The 21,369-nt window shown below is 36.2% G+C and overlaps 2 protein-coding genes across 3 annotated transcripts; one reads left to right on the plus strand and one right to left on the minus strand.

Annotated features, from left to right (window-relative positions):
* Positions 1-6,643: 6,643 nt before the first annotated feature.
* On the plus strand, positions 6,644-19,691 carry LOC136811682 (uncharacterized). Of its 2 annotated transcripts, none has more exons than XM_067068310.1 (6): positions 6,644-6,754; positions 7,144-7,476; positions 7,965-8,063; positions 8,283-8,337; positions 18,740-18,785; positions 19,377-19,691. In XM_067068310.1, the coding sequence occupies exons 1-6, from the start codon at positions 6,706-6,708 to the stop codon at positions 19,548-19,550; spliced, it is 756 nt and encodes a 251-aa protein (XP_066924411.1). In that variant the 5' UTR covers positions 6,644-6,705; the 3' UTR covers positions 19,551-19,691. The 2 variants fall into 2 exon arrangements, with proteins under 2 accessions (XP_066924411.1, XP_066924410.1); XM_067068309.1 differs by having other exon boundaries at positions 7,935-8,063; positions 19,377-19,634.
* LOC136811665 (uncharacterized) lies at positions 11,869-17,724 on the minus strand. The gene has a single exon (XM_067068293.1). It carries the CDS (start codon positions 17,485-17,487, stop codon positions 11,869-11,871), a length of 5,619 nt encoding a protein of 1,872 aa, XP_066924394.1. The 5' UTR covers positions 17,488-17,724.
* Positions 19,692-21,369: the final 1,678 nt, after the last annotated feature.

The raw sequence follows: 21,369 nt of genomic DNA on the forward strand, positions 1-21,369 counted from the left end.
AGTCAATTTCCCAGTGGAGTTGAAATTCCAGGGTATTTTCCCACCGGGGACGAAGTTTTTGCTTAATTTTCCGGTGAGGATGGGGTCCCAACGGGTCTGTGACACAGGGGTGTGTTATTTTTACTACCACTGGCTGAAAAAATCCTACCGGTCTGTGAGAAGGGTATATTGATACCTTGATACCATTGACTACATACAGTTATGTCAGTTATAAGCATAAATTTTGTTTTCTGTATAAACGCAAAGTGACCAAAATAGCAGTATCTGACTCTCTCTTTAAATAAATACCATGTAAAAGACGGTTTACAGCTTTAAGTGTTTTTCTTATGTCATTATTATGTCAATATACACGGTGACGCAAAAATTACTCTAATAAGTGGTTTTACGTAGTGGAACATAGAAAGATGCAAGATCATGCTATTTTAATGTTAAAAATTCTCGAAACAGTTTCGCAGTTTCGATGACAGTATCATCATAGAGATAGCATGAGATTTGTCTTTTTCTTGTGCTTTTTTATTTAGGGTTTCAGCGTTTGAAAGTAGTATAGCAGCATAGTTTGTTTCCAGTTTTATCACACGTTTTGAATCCATGGAATCATACGTTATCTTTGAAAATCGTTCTAATTTTGTACTGGGACGCTGTAACATCACTTTAATCTTTTATGAAAAAGGAAACTTTCACTAAACTCGGATAGGTTTGTTGTTAACTCTATTTTCAATAATTTTGTATATTTTCCCAAGCACCATGAATAGTTGATTCACCCAGATTTCTATACAGTATACACCAAAATACCGTGAATTCGTGAATACCCTTTCATGTCTACTGTGTATTATTTCGTTGTTTGTCTTAAATAAAACATTAAAGTTACCGCGCTGATCAATTTCGTTTTTTTATGGTTTCCAAAAATATTATTCCTAAACATTTGATGATGGTTTGCGCTAGGTTTTCTTTTCATTTTTTCGTGGCTTAAATTTGCCTTGTCCAGTTCTTATGGTATCGTTTTGTATGGACAGGAAATCAAGATAATCAATAACCTTTAATCAAGTTTGGGTGTCGTGTATCTAGCTTAAAGATGATCATATTTTCTTCAATTTTCAGAGGAATTTAGAAAGTATTCAATCTGTTTGCCACGAGACATCGTCCCGGTAATATTCGGTGGATGGAGTTATAATTGGTTTCATCCTCTGGTGGGGAAAAAAGAGAAGTTTTCAAATGACGAATAATTGTAAACGTTAAACGGTTTTTTCTCTATATAAGAACAAACTATATAAGAAAATAAGGCGATGGCTGCATAAATGCTAAGAACAAGTTAAGAACATTTTAAGGCTTGGTAGACCCGGAAACACCCAATTGTTTAGGCAAAATGAGTAAAATTACTCAAAAAATGGATAAAATAAGAACATTTTAAGAACATGTTAGGCTTAAAACCCAAAAAGTTGAGAATATCCAAAGGCTTAAAAAATTTTGGATGTTCTTATAAAGGTCTCGTTCGATAATCTATTTGTAACCTTACGCTTCATAAAAATTGTGTCAAATTTTTTGTAGGAAAAGGATAATAAAGCAAATGTAGGAGATTTCTCGTAGACACATGATTGATGGTTTAGGTCTTGATTCTCCATTTCTTCATTTTGATTGACAGCCGAGAGATTTTCAGTAATTTTCAGTTCATAGTAAAAATTTGAGGATTATGGTTCAAAGATATGTTATGACTTATATCAGACCAATATTTGCTCCTTGCAACAACAAGACTAAATTTATCGTCGATGGGCGCAAATTAAGATAATGATGGTTATCAATATTTTCATTTCGGAATGGTTTTCATTCAATTAGTCGTCATATTGAGACTAACGATTGGATAATGAAAATCAAATGGTGTGATCATTTTAATCAATGAAGGTGTAAATCGTTCTGTTAGGAGATAATTGATTCTTGTCATATATTTTCTACCAATAACAATGGCAAACCAGCCGCGGACTTACTTATAGTTTTGCGCTTCCCTCAATCGCACCTTGTTTCTCAAACATTGTCATACTTTTGCATGAGGTTCTGATGTGCTTCGTGAAGAATTTCTCAACCGGGCGGGCCGCTAACCCTCTGTAAATTGTGGTGGCGGGTGAGGCGGGCAAATATTACAAAGGCGCCTTAATGTGCCTCTAAAATTATCATGTAACAAGGGCCTTATGCGAAAGGGGGAAAGGTTGCAAAAAAGATGAAAGTGGGAAAACGAATTATCTTTTTATTTTTATGTTTGTTAGACTAAAAGCAATCAAGAGTCATGACTGGTTTATGAATGGAAATAATTTTCCTATATTAGAAGTTGATGTAAGTACCTATATACTAGCCTTTGGGTGATTAATCTCTTTTCTTTTTTGTGATTATGTATGGTATGTGCCACTGACTGAGATTTTTAATCAATGCTTTTAGTAGACTCAGCTTTTTTAAAAGAGAAATAAGATAAGAGGTTATGAGGTTAATCTTTCTATGAAATTTCTGAATGGTGTGTTTTGAGAAAAATGCAAAGATGTAACTGGCAATTCATTTAGACATACGATTAAGGCAAAAAGACTTTCAACATTCAATGTTTTTACACGTTTTTACATAGAGACTTGTGTGTGTGCTGGTTGTGTTTTTAGTAGTTTTTATCAAATTGAAAAAAGAGAAACCAAACCTGGTTTCTTTCAAATAATAAAAAGTGATACAGTAGTAAACCATGTGTTTTGATAAGAAATTGTTAAACATTTTGGTTTCAGAACAAATTTTGTAAAAAGTTATAGATTGTGTTAGATTTTATTCGCTTTGGTATAGTACTTAAGGGCTCGGCCGCCCACGCTAAAAAGCTCTAACAGAGTGATCCAATTTAATTTAATCGCAATCAAACTCATCAAACATAATCATAATCGAACGAAATCGAAGATTAATCCAATGTAATTGACAATCAATCGAACCAATCGAACATAGTCAACTATCAATCGAACCAATCTAACACAATCGAATATTACCCAGGAATCGGCCGTTCGATTGAGATTCGATTACGTTCGACAATCGAATCGCAATTATTCGATCGCGTTCGATTACGTTCGATTGGTTCGATTGCGATTTTTGTTCGAAGTTGTTCGATTGACACCGTCTGGACATTGATTTTTAGGTCAAGTTCGGGCAACAAAGTTTTGGATTTTTGATTCCCAAAACCTGGCCTGAACATGCACAGGTCATGTTTTGGACTTTTTCAAGTTCAAAATATCACAAAGTGGCCTGAAGCTGAAAAAGTTTTGGTCATATATACCATGGGTTGTTGAACAGGGTCTTGGGGTAGGATTTTTCTTTCTTACCTAGGGATTTTTAACTATCATTCTTAATAACAGCAGGCCTACTGACTGAGGATGAAAAAATGTTACACAGAATCAGCCCTGGGGAAGCCTTGCTAAAAATCCCAACAGTATGTGGGGGCGTACGATTTGGCGGTACTCGGGATAAGGCCTAATTAATTTAAGGCCGGGAAGCGGTAAAAACGATAAAAAGTGTTCGGGAAACGGTATTTTGCAAGAGCCACGGTGACGGTAAAAGACCCGATTTTCCGTCCAGGATGAGGTAATTCTTATAAAAAACAATGGTATTTCGGCAAAAGTCATACGTAGACGGTACAAAAAATTTTCGGACTATACAAAAAGCTTATCACAGGAGTCAGCAACAAGGTAAAAAAACGTGAAAAACTCCCAAAAAAATAAGGATCTTACTCCATTTCATAAAAAAAACTTATTTGAAACGTTAATGCGAATGTGCACGGGGCTTTATAAAGCCTGGTTTCTTTGAAAAAGGGAAACTCTTTGTTTTGTTTATTCAATTTATCAAGGGGCGCGTAGAAACCAGACAAAGATTCGAATTTCGAATGTTTCTTTTTTCAAATTGGATCAGCTCGTCTTGTGTTGTGTGGTTGTTTTGTTGCGCTTTATTGGTATGTTGGTGTGCGAAACGTAGAAAAAAATGTCTGTGTCCTCTGTTATTAATTGCAGAGCTATTTTTTATACTTTCGGAAACTCTGGAAGAAATTACAAGGACAATTTTGTATTCCGTGTAGCCGTTTCAGATGATATACAAAAAGATGTGAAGAAGTTTAAAAGTTTCATCAGGTTGGTACTTTCTCTTGAATTTTGGTAAATTCTTAATTTTTGTACTTTTTGGCTTTTGTTATGTTATGCAAAGTTATTTGCCACATTTAAAAGTACTTAGATTGTTATGAATTTTTCCCTCCCCTGGCAACCTGGCAGGAATGTTTTTTTTCAGGCTTTTTACAAACAGGGAGAAGGAGGAGAACTTTGGGTTCGTAAAGTTGAGCTAGAATGTATGTCTGTGTGTGTATCTGTCTGTCTGTCACCTCGAAACTTTTTTCTGGGACACCCAGTACATTTTTTTAGAAAAGTAGTTTACTAGTTTATCTTTGTAAATTTTCGCAATCGAAGCAAAATACGAAAATAGTGATCTATCTCATACACATCCAATTCCATTTTGCCGAATTTTGACTTCTAGTCCTTAGAATTTTATGGGAAAAACAGCGAGAACAGTAATTTTCAAAACAATGGCCGGGATGGCGGTAATTCAAAACCTCGTATGCCCCCCCCCCAGTATGTGGTGCAGAACTGTCATGATCAGTTACATAGCTGTCAACTCTCCCGCATTGAGCGGGAGTCTCCCGCATGTCAACGATTTCTCCCGCGTGAAGAAAATTCTGCCAAATCTCCCGCATTTTTGGGATTTTCTCCCGCATCTCCCGCATTTCCAAAAATTTTCTGATTTTGGAAAAACCAAACGGCAAAATTTCTGGATTTTGAAAGATTTCCCGATTTCCCGATTTTCTGATTTTGAAAAATCGGATTATCGGGGAAAATTTTTCCGACTTGGAGCTCTCCTGCATTTTTGTGAGGCGAAGTTGACAGCTATGCAGTTAGTCCTGAATATCTTTTACTCTGATGTTTCTGAATTACTGCTTGGTATTCCTAATTGATATTACATCCTAAAATCAGAAGACAGCATCATGTACATACTTTGTAAAATTTTATTGATACTGTAGCATGCAACTATTAACTTGTTGACCCTGGGTTTTCAACCATCTAGGTAGACTAAAAACGATAGAAACATCAAAATCAAAAATATAGTTTAGAGTTTTGGGCCATTGGAGGAATATAACATGTAAGATAAATATAATGTTTGACAGTATCTAAATAAACATATTGCAGGATAACTTGACAGAGGAATATTAAACAGGGAAAGGGTCTCCTTAGAGCACTCAGTGAAGATATCAAAAGGATTTATTCACCTTCTGGAGCCATTACTTTAGCAGAAAAGCGACCTTAGTGCAGTGGTAGAGCATCCGGCTACGGTTCACAAGGTTGTGGGTTCAACCCCCAGCCGGGTCATATCAAAGATTCCCAAAATGGTACTTAATGTCTCTCTGCTTGATACTCAGCAATTATTAAGAGAAGGATCAAGGGTTAGTGGAGCAATCCAGGGAGAAAGAGTGGCACACTCCCCTATCCTCTGGTAGATAGCTAACGAAAGAGGAGCCTTCTGGTCGACTCCGACTGCGGTCGCAGACTTACTTTAGCAGAAAAGCACTTAAAAATACTACTTCAATATATAGATAGATTAAACCTCAAGATTACATGAATGTGTCCTACTCCTTTCAAAGCTGAGGAACTCTTTTAAGCAGGAATACCAACCTCGAAAACTAATTTGAAGAATAACTTCACAAGAAAAAGATCTACAGATGAGAAGACACCTAGATCTTTGTATCACTGAATTATTTTTACTTTGGCATGTAACCAATTCCTAACAAATCGAAGCGCTCTTTGGAATTAAATAACAAATTTTGGTTGGTTGATTGGCTTTGAATCTAGAGCTTGATTCAGGTAACCTCATCCTTGTTGTTGCAAATACATCCAGTAGATGTCTGAAACCTTGATTACTTACGTTAGTGTGACTAACTGAAAGGTATCATAATGCTTGATGATTACACTCAAACATAGTGGGAGAGCATAAGTACTCGCAAGATAGCACAATGAAATCACACCATGTCTAGCATAACTCCCATGCTCTTGTATCAGAGTTATGGTACCCTATTCTACTTACATTGTATGGGCTGGCCAGGACAAAGTAACACTTACTTTTCAAGTGAGTCAAGTACCACAGTGGGAATCAGACTCTGGTTGCACTGGTGAGAGTCAAGATTGCAGCAATGCCTATTTCTCTTAACTATAATATATAGAGTTTTAAAATTATTGTTTTTTGGGATATCATCAAGCAGGATTTGAAACATTTTGTCGATTGTTGATTTTTAATGGAGCACTATGAGAAAGTAACAAAAGTATTAGCTTCTTTTTGTGATTTTTGAGCTTATTCTTTAAATCGCAAGAAATGGGTGAGGTGGATTAACCTTCACTGAAATTGTTTTGATTCTACCGTCTACAACTGGAACAAAAAATTAATAAGAAAAGTCACAATAAGCTGTTAAAAATGCCAACTGAAAGTTGCTTCCATATTATTTTATTATGAGACAAAATGTCAGAATAAGAGATAACGGCACGAAAATGTGAATTTATTGATACACCATTACTTTGTCAGGGCCATCATAGTAACACATGACCCAAATTTCTTTACCTCTATTTTCTTTTTAGAATGAATTACAACAATAACAAAGTACTATAGCAAATCATGATCATTATTATTAATCTTTTATTACTTTCACTGGCACAATCTTTTGGTAAGGTACCATTTTAAATTCAATCTTGAATTTATTATTTATAAAATTATTCAAAAATAGTCTCTAGCAATGAATATGATGTAAGTTCCAATTGCAGAAATTCTGATACCATGAAGATAATTTTTCTATTAAACAAAGTTCCAATAAGATAAACCTTATCGGGGAAAACTTCGTCGGGGAAAATTTTCGTCAGGGAAAATATTCGTCACTTGCTGGTTTTGGTAAACGCATTAAGGCCGGGGAAAATTTTCGTCGGGGAAAAATATTTGTCACTTGGCCGAAATTTCGTCACTTTTCCCCGACGAAGTTTTCCCCGATAAGATCCCTGAAGGTATTATAACCATAGGTTGGTTTCCAAGTTGTGAATTTATGAAAATGTTTTGTTATAGTTAATGGCAGTAGTCGGACAGTCACTGCTAAAGAAGATGGAGATGCTGTTTTAGAATGGGACATTTCAAGATACACTAGCGCTGATAAATTTGAAATATATTATAATAAAGATACAAACTTAGCTACTATTCAGCAAAGTGGTGCAGCACAAGTTGCTGATGGTGGAACTAATAAATATGGAAAGAGACTACAAGTTGGCAAAGTTGGGGATCGTCTTCGAATAACTATTAAAAAATTCCGGAGCTCTGATGCAGGAACTTATGAAGTGGATGTTGATATGGGACGGGGGAAACCTTCTCAAGTACTACAAAAATTGATATTAGAATCCGAAGGTAAGGACTGGTTACTTAGTTTCCGTGTTAATTTTTAGAGAGATATTGAGTTATACCTATTAAGGGAACTAATGTTGGTGATTAGCAAAAATACCGAAAAATATATTAATATATTTAATAAGAACTTATTTTGACATGGCAATTTTTGAAAATTTCTGTAAGAACTGAACTATCTACCAAATTCACTAAAATTATTGGCTTGAGGAATTTGTTTTAAAATTGTTTGTTCTGGAGGCATTTGTAATTGTTTTGAAAATTAATTTACACTAATTGATAATAGTTGTTATTCTTACCTTTAAATTTACTGTAATGTTTTTATTTTGTTTTGTGAAAATCATTCAGATTATTTTTTAAACACTTCCAACCATTTTATTTTGTTTAATTTTTCCTGATAATTTTTTTTACTAATGCACAAACACCTTAAGATTTTTTCGTTTTCTTTTATTTACAATTTGTAGATTCGCCAAATTCTTCTTATTTGGGTTCAGGTATTTCCTCCTCCACTGGAATCATCATTGGAGTTGTGGTTGGAATTGTCGTTCTGGCGATCCTTATTGCCCTATGCTGTTATTGTTACAGGAAAAACAGTAAGTTGCCGCTGGTATAAAAGGGTTGATGAAATTGTTTTTCCACCTATTTTCTATCAATAAATAAAACTGTTAATCGGGAGAATATTTAACTGTTGTAGTGCCATAATTTTGGATTTTTGATACCTCAAGGAAAGTCTAATTAGACTCACAAAATGGTTGGTAGGTCAAATTACTTGAAATTTTACTAATTTCAATCTATTGTTTTCTTTTGTTTAGGAGATCCAGATGATCCAGAGAGTGGAACCAGACTGGCGGCATTCAATACTGGAAGGTGAACCCTTTTCTCTCTTGTCGTTAAAACACCTTCAAAACATCCATGACACCTTTCACCAGATCGGTCCAAAATTCAATTGTTTGTTGAAAAACAATAAAGATGATATCTATTTTGTGTTTGTTTTGACACTTTCACACACATGCATGCATTTCAATTGTGTTGATCAGATATTGTGGATAGACTTGATGGAGAGTTTAAGAGTACCTCCATTATTGAAAGTTTTTTTAGTCAACGGTACCCAAACCATATTGGGTTGGATAGCATTGTATATTTTTATGAAAGAGCCGGTGTAGTTGTTTTTTGGTCTAGGTCTACAGTCATTAGAAATTCAAGACTTTTTATGTATAATGACTCATACTTAAACTGATAATTCAGAATTTTTAAATTAAAATAACTTAAATCTATAAATCCTTAAAAAGGGGACAATCTGTGCACATATGGTGTCCTTTATTTCGGATTTTTATAATAAATCAGAGTTTTCTGAAACCCAAACCAGGATCTTAATTTGTTTTTCTGCTGCATAACCTCTTATTAATATTATAAACTAAAAGATTTATTAGAATTTATTTCTCATCACGATTATATTATTTTAAATTTAACTTTTTAAGTATTATTTGATTAGTAAAATCCTAAAAAAATGTATCTACCTTTGAAAACAATCAAAGAGGGGATCATGTCCTTTTAAAATCAATATGAATTTTCTTACATCTGAAATGAAAAATTTAGCCGAGATTGTAGAAATAAAAATACACATTTTTCTGTGTAAATTTAAAACCGTTACTTTCTTACTTATTGATGAATAATAGTAATAACACAATAAAAATCATTGGCATTTTCTTTGCCATGAGCTAAGTTTTATCTTAATTCCTTGTTAAAAGAATGCATCGAAATTGAGCCTTGTGAATTTTTCTAAACATGGATTGTTCCAATGAGGCGATGATTCCTCTCAGAATAATGTACATATTTGATGATATTTTTCTGGATTAGATGAAAGGATCATGACTCTCATTAGTGGTGTAATTTGCTGGATATAGGTATCTATTAAGTTTTTTCTTTTGTTTTGCTTGATCAATCTTTGTGTTTTGTAAATAAAAATCATAGGATAAAGTCTATGTATGTTTATAACTTCTTTATTAAAAAGCCATTTAAAAAGTTAGGACCAAATGTTAAACTTTGTTTGTACTGTCAATTACTTAACCTTCTGACATTAGCTTGTTAAACAGTCTTAATCTTTTTTAAATTAAATATTGATGGCCCCCTGATAGTCCTGATAGCTTGTAACTTGAGTCGTCCCCCTTCTTAATGACACATAATTTTAAAAACTGTCTGGAAGTAAGCTTAAAAATATACTTGTTGAAAGTTTAAAAATAAGCCTTCCAGAGGGTTTATCAAGTCTGTAAGAAAATGTAGTTTTATGAATTTTTTCCAATTCTCACTTTTGATTATCGGCTTTTCCTTAGCATCTATTTGACATTTTTCAAGCGAGATTTTTCTCTTGTTGTCTAGATGCGAAAATTTAAATCAATAGATTTGTTTTGCAATCATCAAACATTGTTTTGAGGAGCTTCTTTACGTAAAAACTTGATTTTATCAGCTTTAAAAAAGTCCGGTTTGAACCAAAATGGGCTTTCCGTTACCAAAAATAAGTAAATTTATATACTAAATGCTTCCAGTAATGCAGTATCAAAGGCCGGAACGTTTTTTGAAGAAGAGAAACCTGGTTAAACATTAGCACTCTCTCAAAATCAATATTTGACTTCATAGTGTAGATAGGACCTTAACTCGAAACACCATGACTACCATTTTACATATGGTTCGACTCAAAAGGCGCTGTTTCTCATATTTCATTAGGAATAAAAACAAAAGAATAAAATAAAATGAATTTTTCGATGACATCTATAATTCATAAAGTATCTGTTAATAAAATTCTCTATCTTTTCTTTATGATTCCATCCACCTTTTCTCTCAGGTTTTGTGAGCCTTCTTTTGTAACAGTAACAATAGAACCTCGTAAATAATTAATGAAAAGCAAAGGGGTCTTATTTTTTCATCACTCTAAAATCTTCTTAATTTTTTTTTTGAATAAATGAGACTTGTTGATTAGGGGTTATTTGTCTCGATTAAGATGCAATCCGATTTTTAGTTTCGCCACCTTAGAGAAAAATAGTCTTGAACGATATTTGTATGAGGTGACAAATCTTCAAACCCTTCAAAATGATTTTGGTCAAAGTTTCATTTCAAATATTCCTTCTTCTCTCCTACACGTCTTTTTATAAGAACCAGTAAATTTGGATGAAAATCGGCTGTTATTGATTTTTTTCTTATAAAAAAAGCGTGTACCTTTATCCCGAAAATGTTCTTAATTTCACTATTTTTGTGAATATTCTGATGCAATTTCCTAAAAAATTGGGCGTTTTAAAGCCTTAAAATGTTCTTAACTTGCTCTTATTTTTTTGATCATCGAAGACTTACGTTCTTATAAAATTTGTTCTTTTATAAAGCACGTGCACCTCTTCCTTGTTAGTCAAACGCCTACTCTCCAAAAGAATGAAAATTTTAAGCACTTCTGTTATTGAATATAGTCTTATTGTTACGTAATGGACTTTGAATCTTCAGTCGATAATGTTTGGATGAATTTTGAAACTTTAAATTTATCCGAGTCGGACATGTTTTGATGATTACACTGTTGTCATATTTAGAGTTTGACATCCAGCCTGATAATGATCATTCAATAACCTCACTGACCACGCATTTAAATCTTTGTCGTGAACCCTATGACATATACACGTTTTTTATAAGAACATTCAAAATTTTTGAAGCCTTCGGATGTTCTTAACTTTTTGATTTTTAAGCCTAAAAATGTTCACCATTTTCTAAGTATTTATGTCCATATTCCTTTGAAATCGGGTGTTTCAGAGTCAACAAAGCCTCAAAGTGTTCTTAATTTGTTCTTAACATTTTGGACATCGAAGCATTATGTTGTTATATAGTTTGTTCTTATAAAAAATGTATAATCAAAAGGACTGCCCTTTTAAATAACTCTGTTGATTAAGCTAACGCTAACCCTGAACTTGTAATTATTGCGGCTATGATTCGATGTTTTCGGAACCTAAATTGATTGAGAGTTCCTCATTGCTTGAATAGCGTATTTCTTCTTTATCACTAAAATTTAACTCTAAAATACCCTAGAAATATTCCCTACTTATACTACTTCAAAAACTGCTGATATAATGAAAATCCTAAACAAAGCAAAATAAAAGACCTATTGTTCAAATATAATGAAGATTTAGTACGTGTTCTACGTCACGTTCAAGTCCGATGAGTTAGCGCTTTTAAACTTGCCAAACTCGTTTATGTACAATGAGAATTGCTGAGTTCAGTTTATGTAATGTACAAACGTGCTCAGTTTACGTCATAAACAACGTGTCGAGAAATTTCGAAATGTTTCTTCGTTTCTTCTCTTTTCGAGAATGTTCTTTAAATGTTCAAATCGCGTTCGCGACATTCCCGACGGCAAATAATACCGATTCATTCGTCAGTTAAATTTTGTCCGTAAATTCTATCACGAGCTTCCAATGCTGCTCGTCTGGTTGAGCGTCGTTTAGGTTGAATCTCCTTTTCGTTTGTTTGTTTGACATCTTGATTATCGTCAATGTCATCCGTGGTTAAATCGTCCTCGACTTTAAAATCATTCTCACATTCCAAGGGGTAAAGTAGATTTAGCGAACGGTTGACGGTATTTTTTGTCGCAAGTAGTACCTTTGCTGCTCTGATCTTTCCGTCTGTGCTGGTGATTAATCCAGTGATTCTTCCAAGTTTCCAAGATCCTCTTGGTGTGTCATCTTTGAGTTGGACGATATCTCCAACGTTCGGTTTCTCGTGTGCTTGAATTCGTGGTGATGATAGACGAGACTTTGTTCGTTCACGGAGATTTAGAAGGTAGTCGTTCTTCCAAATCTTCCAGAATGTTTCTAACATCCGTTGTCCTCGTTTCCATGTGTCCAGAAGTATTTCCTTTGATTCCATTCTTCCCTCGACGTATGTTGGATCATTGATTTCGTCTTGGTCCTCAAGTGTTGGTGTTCCTGTCTTAGTGTTGGGTGACAGAAAGTGTGATGGGGTGATTGTAGTTCCATCATTCAAATCTTCTCCAATGTATACCAATGGTCGTGTGTTCAATATAGCTTCTGTTTCTGTCAGATAAGTCTGTAGTTGCGTTGGTGTGAGAAGTTTTTGCCCAATTGCCTTCTTCAGTGCCATCTTGCTGCTTCCCACCATTCTTTCGTAAAATCCGCCCATCCATGGTGATAGTTCGATGATGAATGACCATTTGATTCCCTCGTTGGCTAAGTATGACGTCACTGCTTCATCGTTGATGACTTTGATCCACGCCAAGTCGATTGTAGAACTAGCTAATTTGAATTGTGCTGCATTGTCTGAAATTATATGGCTTGGCTTTCCTCTTCTTGCAATGAATCGACGCAGTGCCATGATGAATTCTTCGGCTGTCATGTCGTTGACAATTTCCAGGTGACTGGCCCTCACCACGACGCAGGTGAAGAGACACACCCAGACTTTCTGTGTTGAACCGTCTGATTGTTTTACTTTTAACGGTCCGAAGTAGTCAAGTCCAGTGGTTTTAAATGGTGTTGATCTTGTCAGCTTGCTCCTTGGGTAAGGTGACATCTCCGGCATCTTGTATGGTCCTCCTTGGTGTTTTCGGCAGATTTTGCAGCGCCTCAATACGTGTTTAATTTCAGCTCGTCCTTGTGGGATCCAGTATTGTTTCCTCATCTCTGCAAGTGTGTGGTTGACTCCGGAGTGGAACAGTCTTTTGTGTGTATCCTCTATCATCAATTGAACAAATCTTTCTCCTCTTGGTAGAAGTATTGGATGGATCATCTCTAGTGGCCAATCAGCGTTTGATAGTCGACTGTGACATCTGATGATACCATTTGCGTCCAGTTGTAGGTTGAGTGGGTTGGTTGCTGTCTTCTTATTCATTGTGACTTTTCCTTTGGTTGTCGTCAAGTAGTGTTTAATCTGTAAATATTTGATCCATTGCAGCTTTGCTGATGCGATCTCCTCTGCTGTCAAATCTCCTTTTGTGGTAACCATCCTTTTTATCTTGAGTTGAAAACGGTTGGCGTATGCTGTGATGCGGAGAACTTTGTTGAATGAGGAATGATTCTCAACTTTCATTCCGAATGGTGTTTGTATGGCATCCTCTGGCTGTGCGTTGGCTGTAGTGGCTGGAATGGATGTCTCGTAGATAACGTTAGATCCTTTGTCTTTTGTTTCCAGTGTCCGTTTGATTGATTCTTTGTTGATTTGATCCACATCCCAGGTTGGCCATTGATTGGGTTCCTTCTTCAGCCATTCTGGTCCATGCCACCACAATTTACTTTTCTTCAGCTCTTCAGTACTCATTCCTTTGGTTGGGATGTCGGCTGGGTTGTGTTTAGTGTTGACGTATCTGAAGCTGATGTCATTCTCTTTGATGATTTCGTTGACTCTGTTTCTTACGAATACATCTTTGTTATCTTTCTGCTTCAACCAATCAAGAACACATTTTGAATCAGCCCATAGTGTCATCTGTTTGTTGTCAAGTCCAAGTTCCTTCGCAATGAAACGTAGTGCCCTTGTGGCGATTAGAGCTGACATTAGTTCCAGTCTTGGGATAGTCATCTCATCCTTTGTCTTCTTTGCTTTGGTTTTGCCTTTCTTTGTCTTATTTGGGTTGACATTCTTCTCCTTTGGTGCGTTTCTAGTTTTGGCAAAAACCAAGTTGACGTTGGGTGTACCATCAATCTCTGTTCGAAGGTAGATTGCCGCAGCATATGCTTTCTTTGATGCATCGCAGAATCCAAGTAATTGCTGCTTCTGATTTCCAATGAATCGTGGAAACTGTATTGATGCCAGGTCATTCAATTCTTTGGTCAGATCCAGCCACGTTTCTCTGTCTTCCTTTGTCAATGGGTCATCCCAGTCCATGTCCTTCTTCCAAAGTGATTGTAGGAAAATCTTCAGCTTGATGATTGCTGGGCTCATCATTCCGAGGGGGTCGTATATTGATGCGATAGCTGCCAGGACTTCTCGTTTAGTCGTGGCTTGTTCGGCTAAGTAGCATTTCTTTGTTGATATTGATAGCTCGTCATCTTCCGTGTTCCGGTTGAGTCCAAGCACTTTAGCGGTCGTGGTTTCAATGCGATCTTCCTGTTCGATCAGGCTGTTGACCTCCTTTGAGCTTGTCAACCATTCTCGTAAATTCATTGAAGCATCTTTAAATAATTCTTTTGCATTCTTGTACAATTCGACGGCTTCGCCCGTGTTGTTGGCCCCTGTGATGATGTTGTCAACGTAGATGTTGTCCTTGATCTTCTGTGCTATTGGTGTGTTTGACTTCTCGATGTGATGTTGGATCGTGGCACCAAGAAGAAATGGACTTGAAATAATGCCAAATGGTACTCTTGCAAATCGGTATACCATCAAGTTGTCGTTGGAGACTGGTTTGGTGACATCCTTCAACCATAAAAATCTTGTTACATCTCGTTGATCCTCTTGGATGCCGATCTGTAGGAATGCTTTTTCGATGTCTGATACAATTCCAATCTTCTTTGTTCTGAATCTCATGAGCAGTCCACACAAGTCTTCCATGATGACTGGTCCTCTGTAAAGACACTCATTCAAGCTCTTGTTGCCCTTTCGTGTTTTGGCAGATGCATCGTAAACGATTCTCAGCTTTGTCGTTGTACTGTCTGGCTTGACAACGACGTGGTGGGGAATGTAATGTTTCCTGTTAGCATTGTTCATTTCAGAAACATCTACTTTCTCGACCATTCCCTTTTCAACTTGTGTCTGGATAATTTCGTCATATCGCCTGAGAAGGTCTGGATCCTTTTCTAGACGTTTTATTAGGGACTTCAGTCTGCCTAGGGACAGTTCATAATTCTCTGGTAATAAATCGTGATCCTCATCTCTCCACGGCCAGCTGACAGAGTATCGTTGACCTTCCTTTGTAACTGTATCTTTGAACATCTCTGTGGCGATTTCGTCAGTGTTGTTTGGTTCGTCTGGTTTGATTCCGATTGTCTCCAGGTTCCAAAAATCCTCAAGGTTAGGAGGTGTCGGTTGTGATTTGTCTGTGATTGTAGCTTGTTGGATTTCCGATAGGATGTTGCTTGATGTATGGGTCATCACAAACAAGGTGCTCTCGGAGTGATGCTTGTCTTTACTTTTGGTGCGTCCGGATATCACCCATCCAAATTTTGATTTCAATACGAATAATCCCTCCTGGACTTGTTTCCTTTCTCCTGTCATGACATCGTTATAATAGTCATTTCCAATCAAAATACCGATGGTTGAAGCTTCGCGGCTTGTAGGTAAGGTGTCTGCTAGTCTGAAAGTTCTTTGAAATTTCATTTTGTCTTCAAGATGAACGGGATGACGATTGATCTGTGCACAAATCTTAGGCACAACGTTGGCTTTTACTTGGAGAATGTTTCCATCCTTTGACTTCAACACAATGGTGACAACAGGTGAAGTCATCTCCTTTGGCTTTTTCCCGCCAAAGGTAAAAACAGTCAATCGGTTTTTATCTTCAATTTCTAGTTTCAGTTTCTCAACAAGTTCCTGGGTTATGTAAGTGCGGCTACTGCCGGTGTCCATTAAAACTCTGGTGGTTTCTGATGCCGATTCTTCTCTATCCATAGCTTCGATCAATGCGGTTTGCATAATGACATTCTCGCCAGCGGATAAGAGTCCTTCTTCTTCGATTAAGGTGTCCTCATCAATCTCCACGTCATCAGCGATCATCCCATTATCTGTTTCCTTTTTGGTGTGAGTAGGGCAAAGACTTCGATGATGGTCAGTTTTCTTGCAATGGTAACACGGTTTTTGTCTCCTACATCTTCCTTGGTGGCTTTTTAAGCATATGAAGCACTTCCCCTTCAACTTCTCTTTTCTTTCCTTGACTGTTGGAACAGTTTTGCACTCGTCGTTCCAATGTCCCTTTCCACAAAATATGCATTTCAAGGTGCGTTGTCTGGTGTTGGAGAACATGGTTCCATCTCTGTAGTCGGGTCGACGGTTGCCCTGATGATTTGTTTTAGGCTCGTGTTGGGCTGCAAGTTCGTTTGCTGCAATATATCTCTGTAGGGTTTTTCTCAAGTTCTCGACAGTCCAAGGTTCTTCTGGTGGTTTTTGCATTTCGATCTGCTTGATGACGGATTCTGGAAATTTTCTTCGGATTAGAGTGATATTCTGTCTTTGATCAATGTGTTCTCCTAGGGCTTCCAATGATCTTAGGTGTTGTTCGATTGTATCGAAAGTTGATCTCAATGAATAGGTTCTATCAGTTGCAACACCCAAATCCGATAGCTTTGTATAATGGTTATCTATGATCAGTTGCGTATTTCCATATCTCTCCTTCAAAATTCCGATAGCAACGTTATAGTTTGTCTGTGTCAGCTCTAGTCCATTGATCGATTTCAGAGCTGCACCTTCTAGCTGGGAGCGAAGATAGTTCAATTTATCTATCTCGCTAAGTGAGTCATTCTTATCAATTGTTGCCTCAAAACTGTCCCAGAAGGCTTGCCATTTCAATATCTGTCCATTAAATCTTTTAAGCTCTAACTTTGGTAGTCGAACAGTTTGTTGTTTCACAGTATTCCTTTTCTCTAAAGCTGCAGTTGCGGTCGCAGTAGCTGTGTCGGCTTTACACTTCTCCATCTGAACTTCAGACTCGATACGAAGTTTCTCCAGTTGAAATTCTTGTTCTTGTCTCTTTTCCTCAGCTTCGAGTTGGCGATTTTTCTCCTCAGCCTCTAGTTGGCGAATCTTCTCTCGTTCCTCCCTCTCAAATTTCTCCTTGGTGGTCTCGATGTAATGTTCCAAATCATCCAAGATGTCTTCAGCTTCGACTTGAAAGTCTTGGTATTTGGTGACTTTCTCTTCATCTCTATTTTCGGATTTCTCGTACTCTTGAATGTCCTTTTCAAATTGTGCGTTTTTCTTGGCTACGGCATTTCTAAGTCTGGTAAGCTCATTAACTTCGTAAATGTTCTCTTTTTCTTTGAGGTATTTCTTTCCCTCTTCGATTTTCTCAAATAATCTCTGTTTTGATGTCTCGATTCTCTTCGACGCCATAGTTTCAATTGTTTCTCTCGTTTACACCTGTTAATCCTTTGTAATAAAAGATATTCCTCTTGTTTAAGTTTCTTTTTTGAAAGTTTCTCCTGTACCAATTAATATCTCCTTTTGACAAACTTTCTTGAATTTAAATTATATAAATCCAAATGTTCCTTTATTATATGGTTCTTTATTTGTTAACGAAATTTCTCTCACGATAACAAAATTTATCCTTGCTTTGTTTTCCTCTGCGCTTGTTGAAGCGATTTTTCTCTTGACTCCATAAAACAACGAATTGAACCACCCTCTGCTACCATGTAATTATTGCGGCTATGATTCGATGTTTTCGGAACCTAAATTGATTGAGAGTTCCTCATTGCTTGAATAGCGTATTTCTTCTTTATCACTAAAATTTAACTCTAAAATACCCTAGAAATATTCCCTACTTATACTACTTCAAAAACTGCTGATATAATGAAAATCCTAAACAAAGCAAAATAAAAGACCTATTGTTCAAATATAATGAAGATTTAGTACGTGTTCTACGTCACGTTCAAGTCCGATGAGTTAGCGCTTTTAAACTTGCCAAACTCGTTTATGTATAATGAGAATTGCTGAGTTCAGTTTATGTAATGTACAAACGTGCTCAGTTTACGTCATAAACAACGTGTCGAGAAATTTCGAAATGTTTCTTCGTTTCTTCTCTTTTCGAGAATGTTCTTTAAATGTTCAAATCGCGTTCGCGACAGAACTAATCCAAACTCAAGTCTTAATTATTTACTAAATCTCAATTGTCTAAACTCCAACCTTTTTAAACATAACCTCTTAATTGATCTAAGGAACTGAGTCATACAGACCTCTCTTAAAATCTCACTTCTCACAAACTAAATTTAAACTTGTACAGTTTTTTTCTGAAACACCCGGTATAAAGGCATATATTGCTATTTCAAAATTGGTAATCATATACTCAGACAAAACATCGGTATCCCGATGGGAATAGATCCAGCTCCATTTTGGGCTAACTTCTTTCTTTATTATTACCAACTTAAATATGTACAAAATTTGATATCTACTAGTTCTCCTAGAGCACACAATTTTCATTCAGTTGCTAGATTTATTGATGATCTTTGCGCTATTAATGATAGAGATGATTTTTCTCATGTTATAATGATATCTATCCGGAAGAGCTACAGTTGACGAAATAATCATTTCAACTCAAAGTCGAATAAATTTACTATAATTATCAACCCTCTCTGTTCTTCTTTTCCAGGCCTGAACGCAATGAACCAGCGGATGAAGCACGAATACCATTAGAAGTGAGATTTCTCAATTTTTTATTAGAGCCTCGGCTCTTCTTATTTGACCCTTATTCTTCTTGGTGCTTTTACGTCAAAATTTGTCTTATCGATTCTTCTCATTTCAGGACAGATTTGAGGTGATTCATTCAACTTTTGATACTTTGACTCTTAAATTGACATTCAAAAATCCCAGTTGTATTCCTTATTCTTTAGCTTTTGCGCCTTTTCTTAAAGAAAAAATGGTCTGAGACAAACCTGTATCTGAAAAATGAACTCCATTTTCTGAAAAATCTTGTCTTTTTTGAGGAAGTTAATCATAATCAGCTTTCTACAGGTTCTATTCTGAAGGACAAGGCATCGTCCATTTTAAGCCAAAAAAGGCTCTTTTTTTGAGTGTTTTCACATGCCAGTAACTCATTTCTGGAAGGGCAGCATTGTCTAGTAACCGGGCGCTTAAAAAGCATGAAAATTTATCAGATATATACTTAACTGTTTGATTTGTTACGCATAAATGATTCCGTCCGACCAGTCCCACAGATCAAAATCAAGATTTCCCATCCCTCTTGATCTTACTATCACCTTGAATAATACTTTGAGTTTTTTTTTCAGCAATCGGAATATCAAACACCATCCGGTATACCAATCAATAAACCGCCCGTCGCTAAAAAGCCACCCGTCCCGCCTCGTGCTGTTTACTCAGAACTTGGTGAGGGCGGAGGACGGACTGGACCACCTGACTTGAAACCCACTAGATCACAATATGCAGAAGCTAGGGACACTTAACATAAAGAGAAGCAATAGTTAAGTCTTATGGACACACTCTGACCATCTCAGATCACCGAATTCTTAGCCGGTTATGACAATCATATGCTGCTGCTTTTTAACCGGAAAGTTTAACGGTTGCACTTTAAAAAGTTGTATATAGTTCCTTGCTCATCGCAACTTGGTCGTGAATCTTACTGTGGCTTATTGTGTATGGTAAAGCACATTCTTATTTGAATATTATTTTATTTTTCGAAAATTACTTATAAAGTTTATTAATTTTTTACTAAGATTTCTATTGTGTACTGTATAAATTCATATATTGAAATTATTTCTTTTTCATTTATTAATTTCGCCTAGCGAAAGTATTACGATTGTCATTCTGCGTGTCTATCGAGAAAATTTTTGGGGCGCAAATTATGGCGTGGGCGTTTGGCTGCGGGCGTACTACGGCCAATATTCTAAAGGTGGACTCACTCACGAAGATAAAAAAAGCGCTTTTTTTAAATAATAAAAATTACGCTAGTACAAGAAGTGTAACCAAGCCTTTGTAAACATTCATCGTGAGAACTTTTTAATGGCTGCTTTTGAAACTTGCTGCTGCTGTAAAATTTTTATCATGTTTTCTGGTCTTTTGTAGAGTATTTAAAGAGGTTTATTATTCGTTTACTACTAAGTATTTTATGTTTGTGTAGTTAGTGAATGCACCAATAAAGTAAGTAGAATAAAAAGAGTTACTTTTCACAGCAACAACATAAAAGATAAAAAAAACCCTCTTCTTCACTAAAAACTTACAAACAGCACAGGTATGATTTTTTTTCTCCTTTTAATAGTGAAACCAGTTGTGACAAACAGTCAGTTCTAGCAAGTATTTTTTAGAAATCATGTTAATTGAAATTCAGCGATCATTTTTGTAATCGAACTGTCAAACTACAGTACCGTGAGATCGGGTAACTTGCATCAGTCCAGCAGTTATATATAGTCACAACACTAGGAAATTAAGCTTTCAGAAAAAACAACATCAGTCATCTATAGGATGTATTTGCAACAACAAGGATGAGAGTTACCTGACAATTAATGAAAACTTGAAAACTTAAAATGAGACAAAATTACTGTAGATTGCGAACGTGCAGCAGCCAGAAATCAACCAACCAAATTTTGTTGTTCATAATTCCAGACCCGATCAATCGAACTTGTCGAACCAATCGAACAATCGAACTAATCGAACTCCGTCAAACGATTAAAGTTTGAATAAAAAAATTAATCGAACTCTAAGATTTTTTAAAAGATTGTGAGTGTTCGATTAAGTTCGATCAATGGGTTTCGGTTCGATCAGTTCGATAAACCAATTTTGGAATGTAAATCGGGAAATTAATTCCGATAACGGATTTCACACTTTTCCTGTATCCTTTTAGCGCCAGAGGCGGTTTGTTAGGGTGTACTATTCCGCCACTCGGCCGGGCGCGAAATCGCAACAGAGGGGCTATGGACTTAATCCGGATAGACAAATATCCGGGTACAATAAACGTCAAGCTGTTAAGTCTGGGTATTGTCGAAATAGCAATCGCGTGTCAGGACAAAGTTTTTGCAAGCGAGGGAGGATATGAGGATTTTTAAATATCATTGAACTATTAAATCGATTAAATCGAACTTTTTGACTGAACTAATCGAACTGCTATTATTGCTTCAAAAATTGTGAGTGTTCGATTGGGTTTGATTAATTTTTTTAATCGAACTTTAATCGTTCGATGGAGTTCGATTAGTTCGATTGTTCGATTGGTTAGACAAGTTCGATTGATCGGGTCTGGTCAATTCCTGAGACAGCGCTTCAATTTTTTAG

The sequence above is a fragment of the Clytia hemisphaerica genome, unplaced genomic scaffold, assembly GCF_902728285.1.
Source record: "Clytia hemisphaerica strain Z4C2 unplaced genomic scaffold, Clytia hemisphaerica genome assembly, whole genome shotgun sequence".
NCBI lineage: Eukaryota > Metazoa > Cnidaria > Hydrozoa > Leptothecata > Clytiidae > Clytia > Clytia hemisphaerica.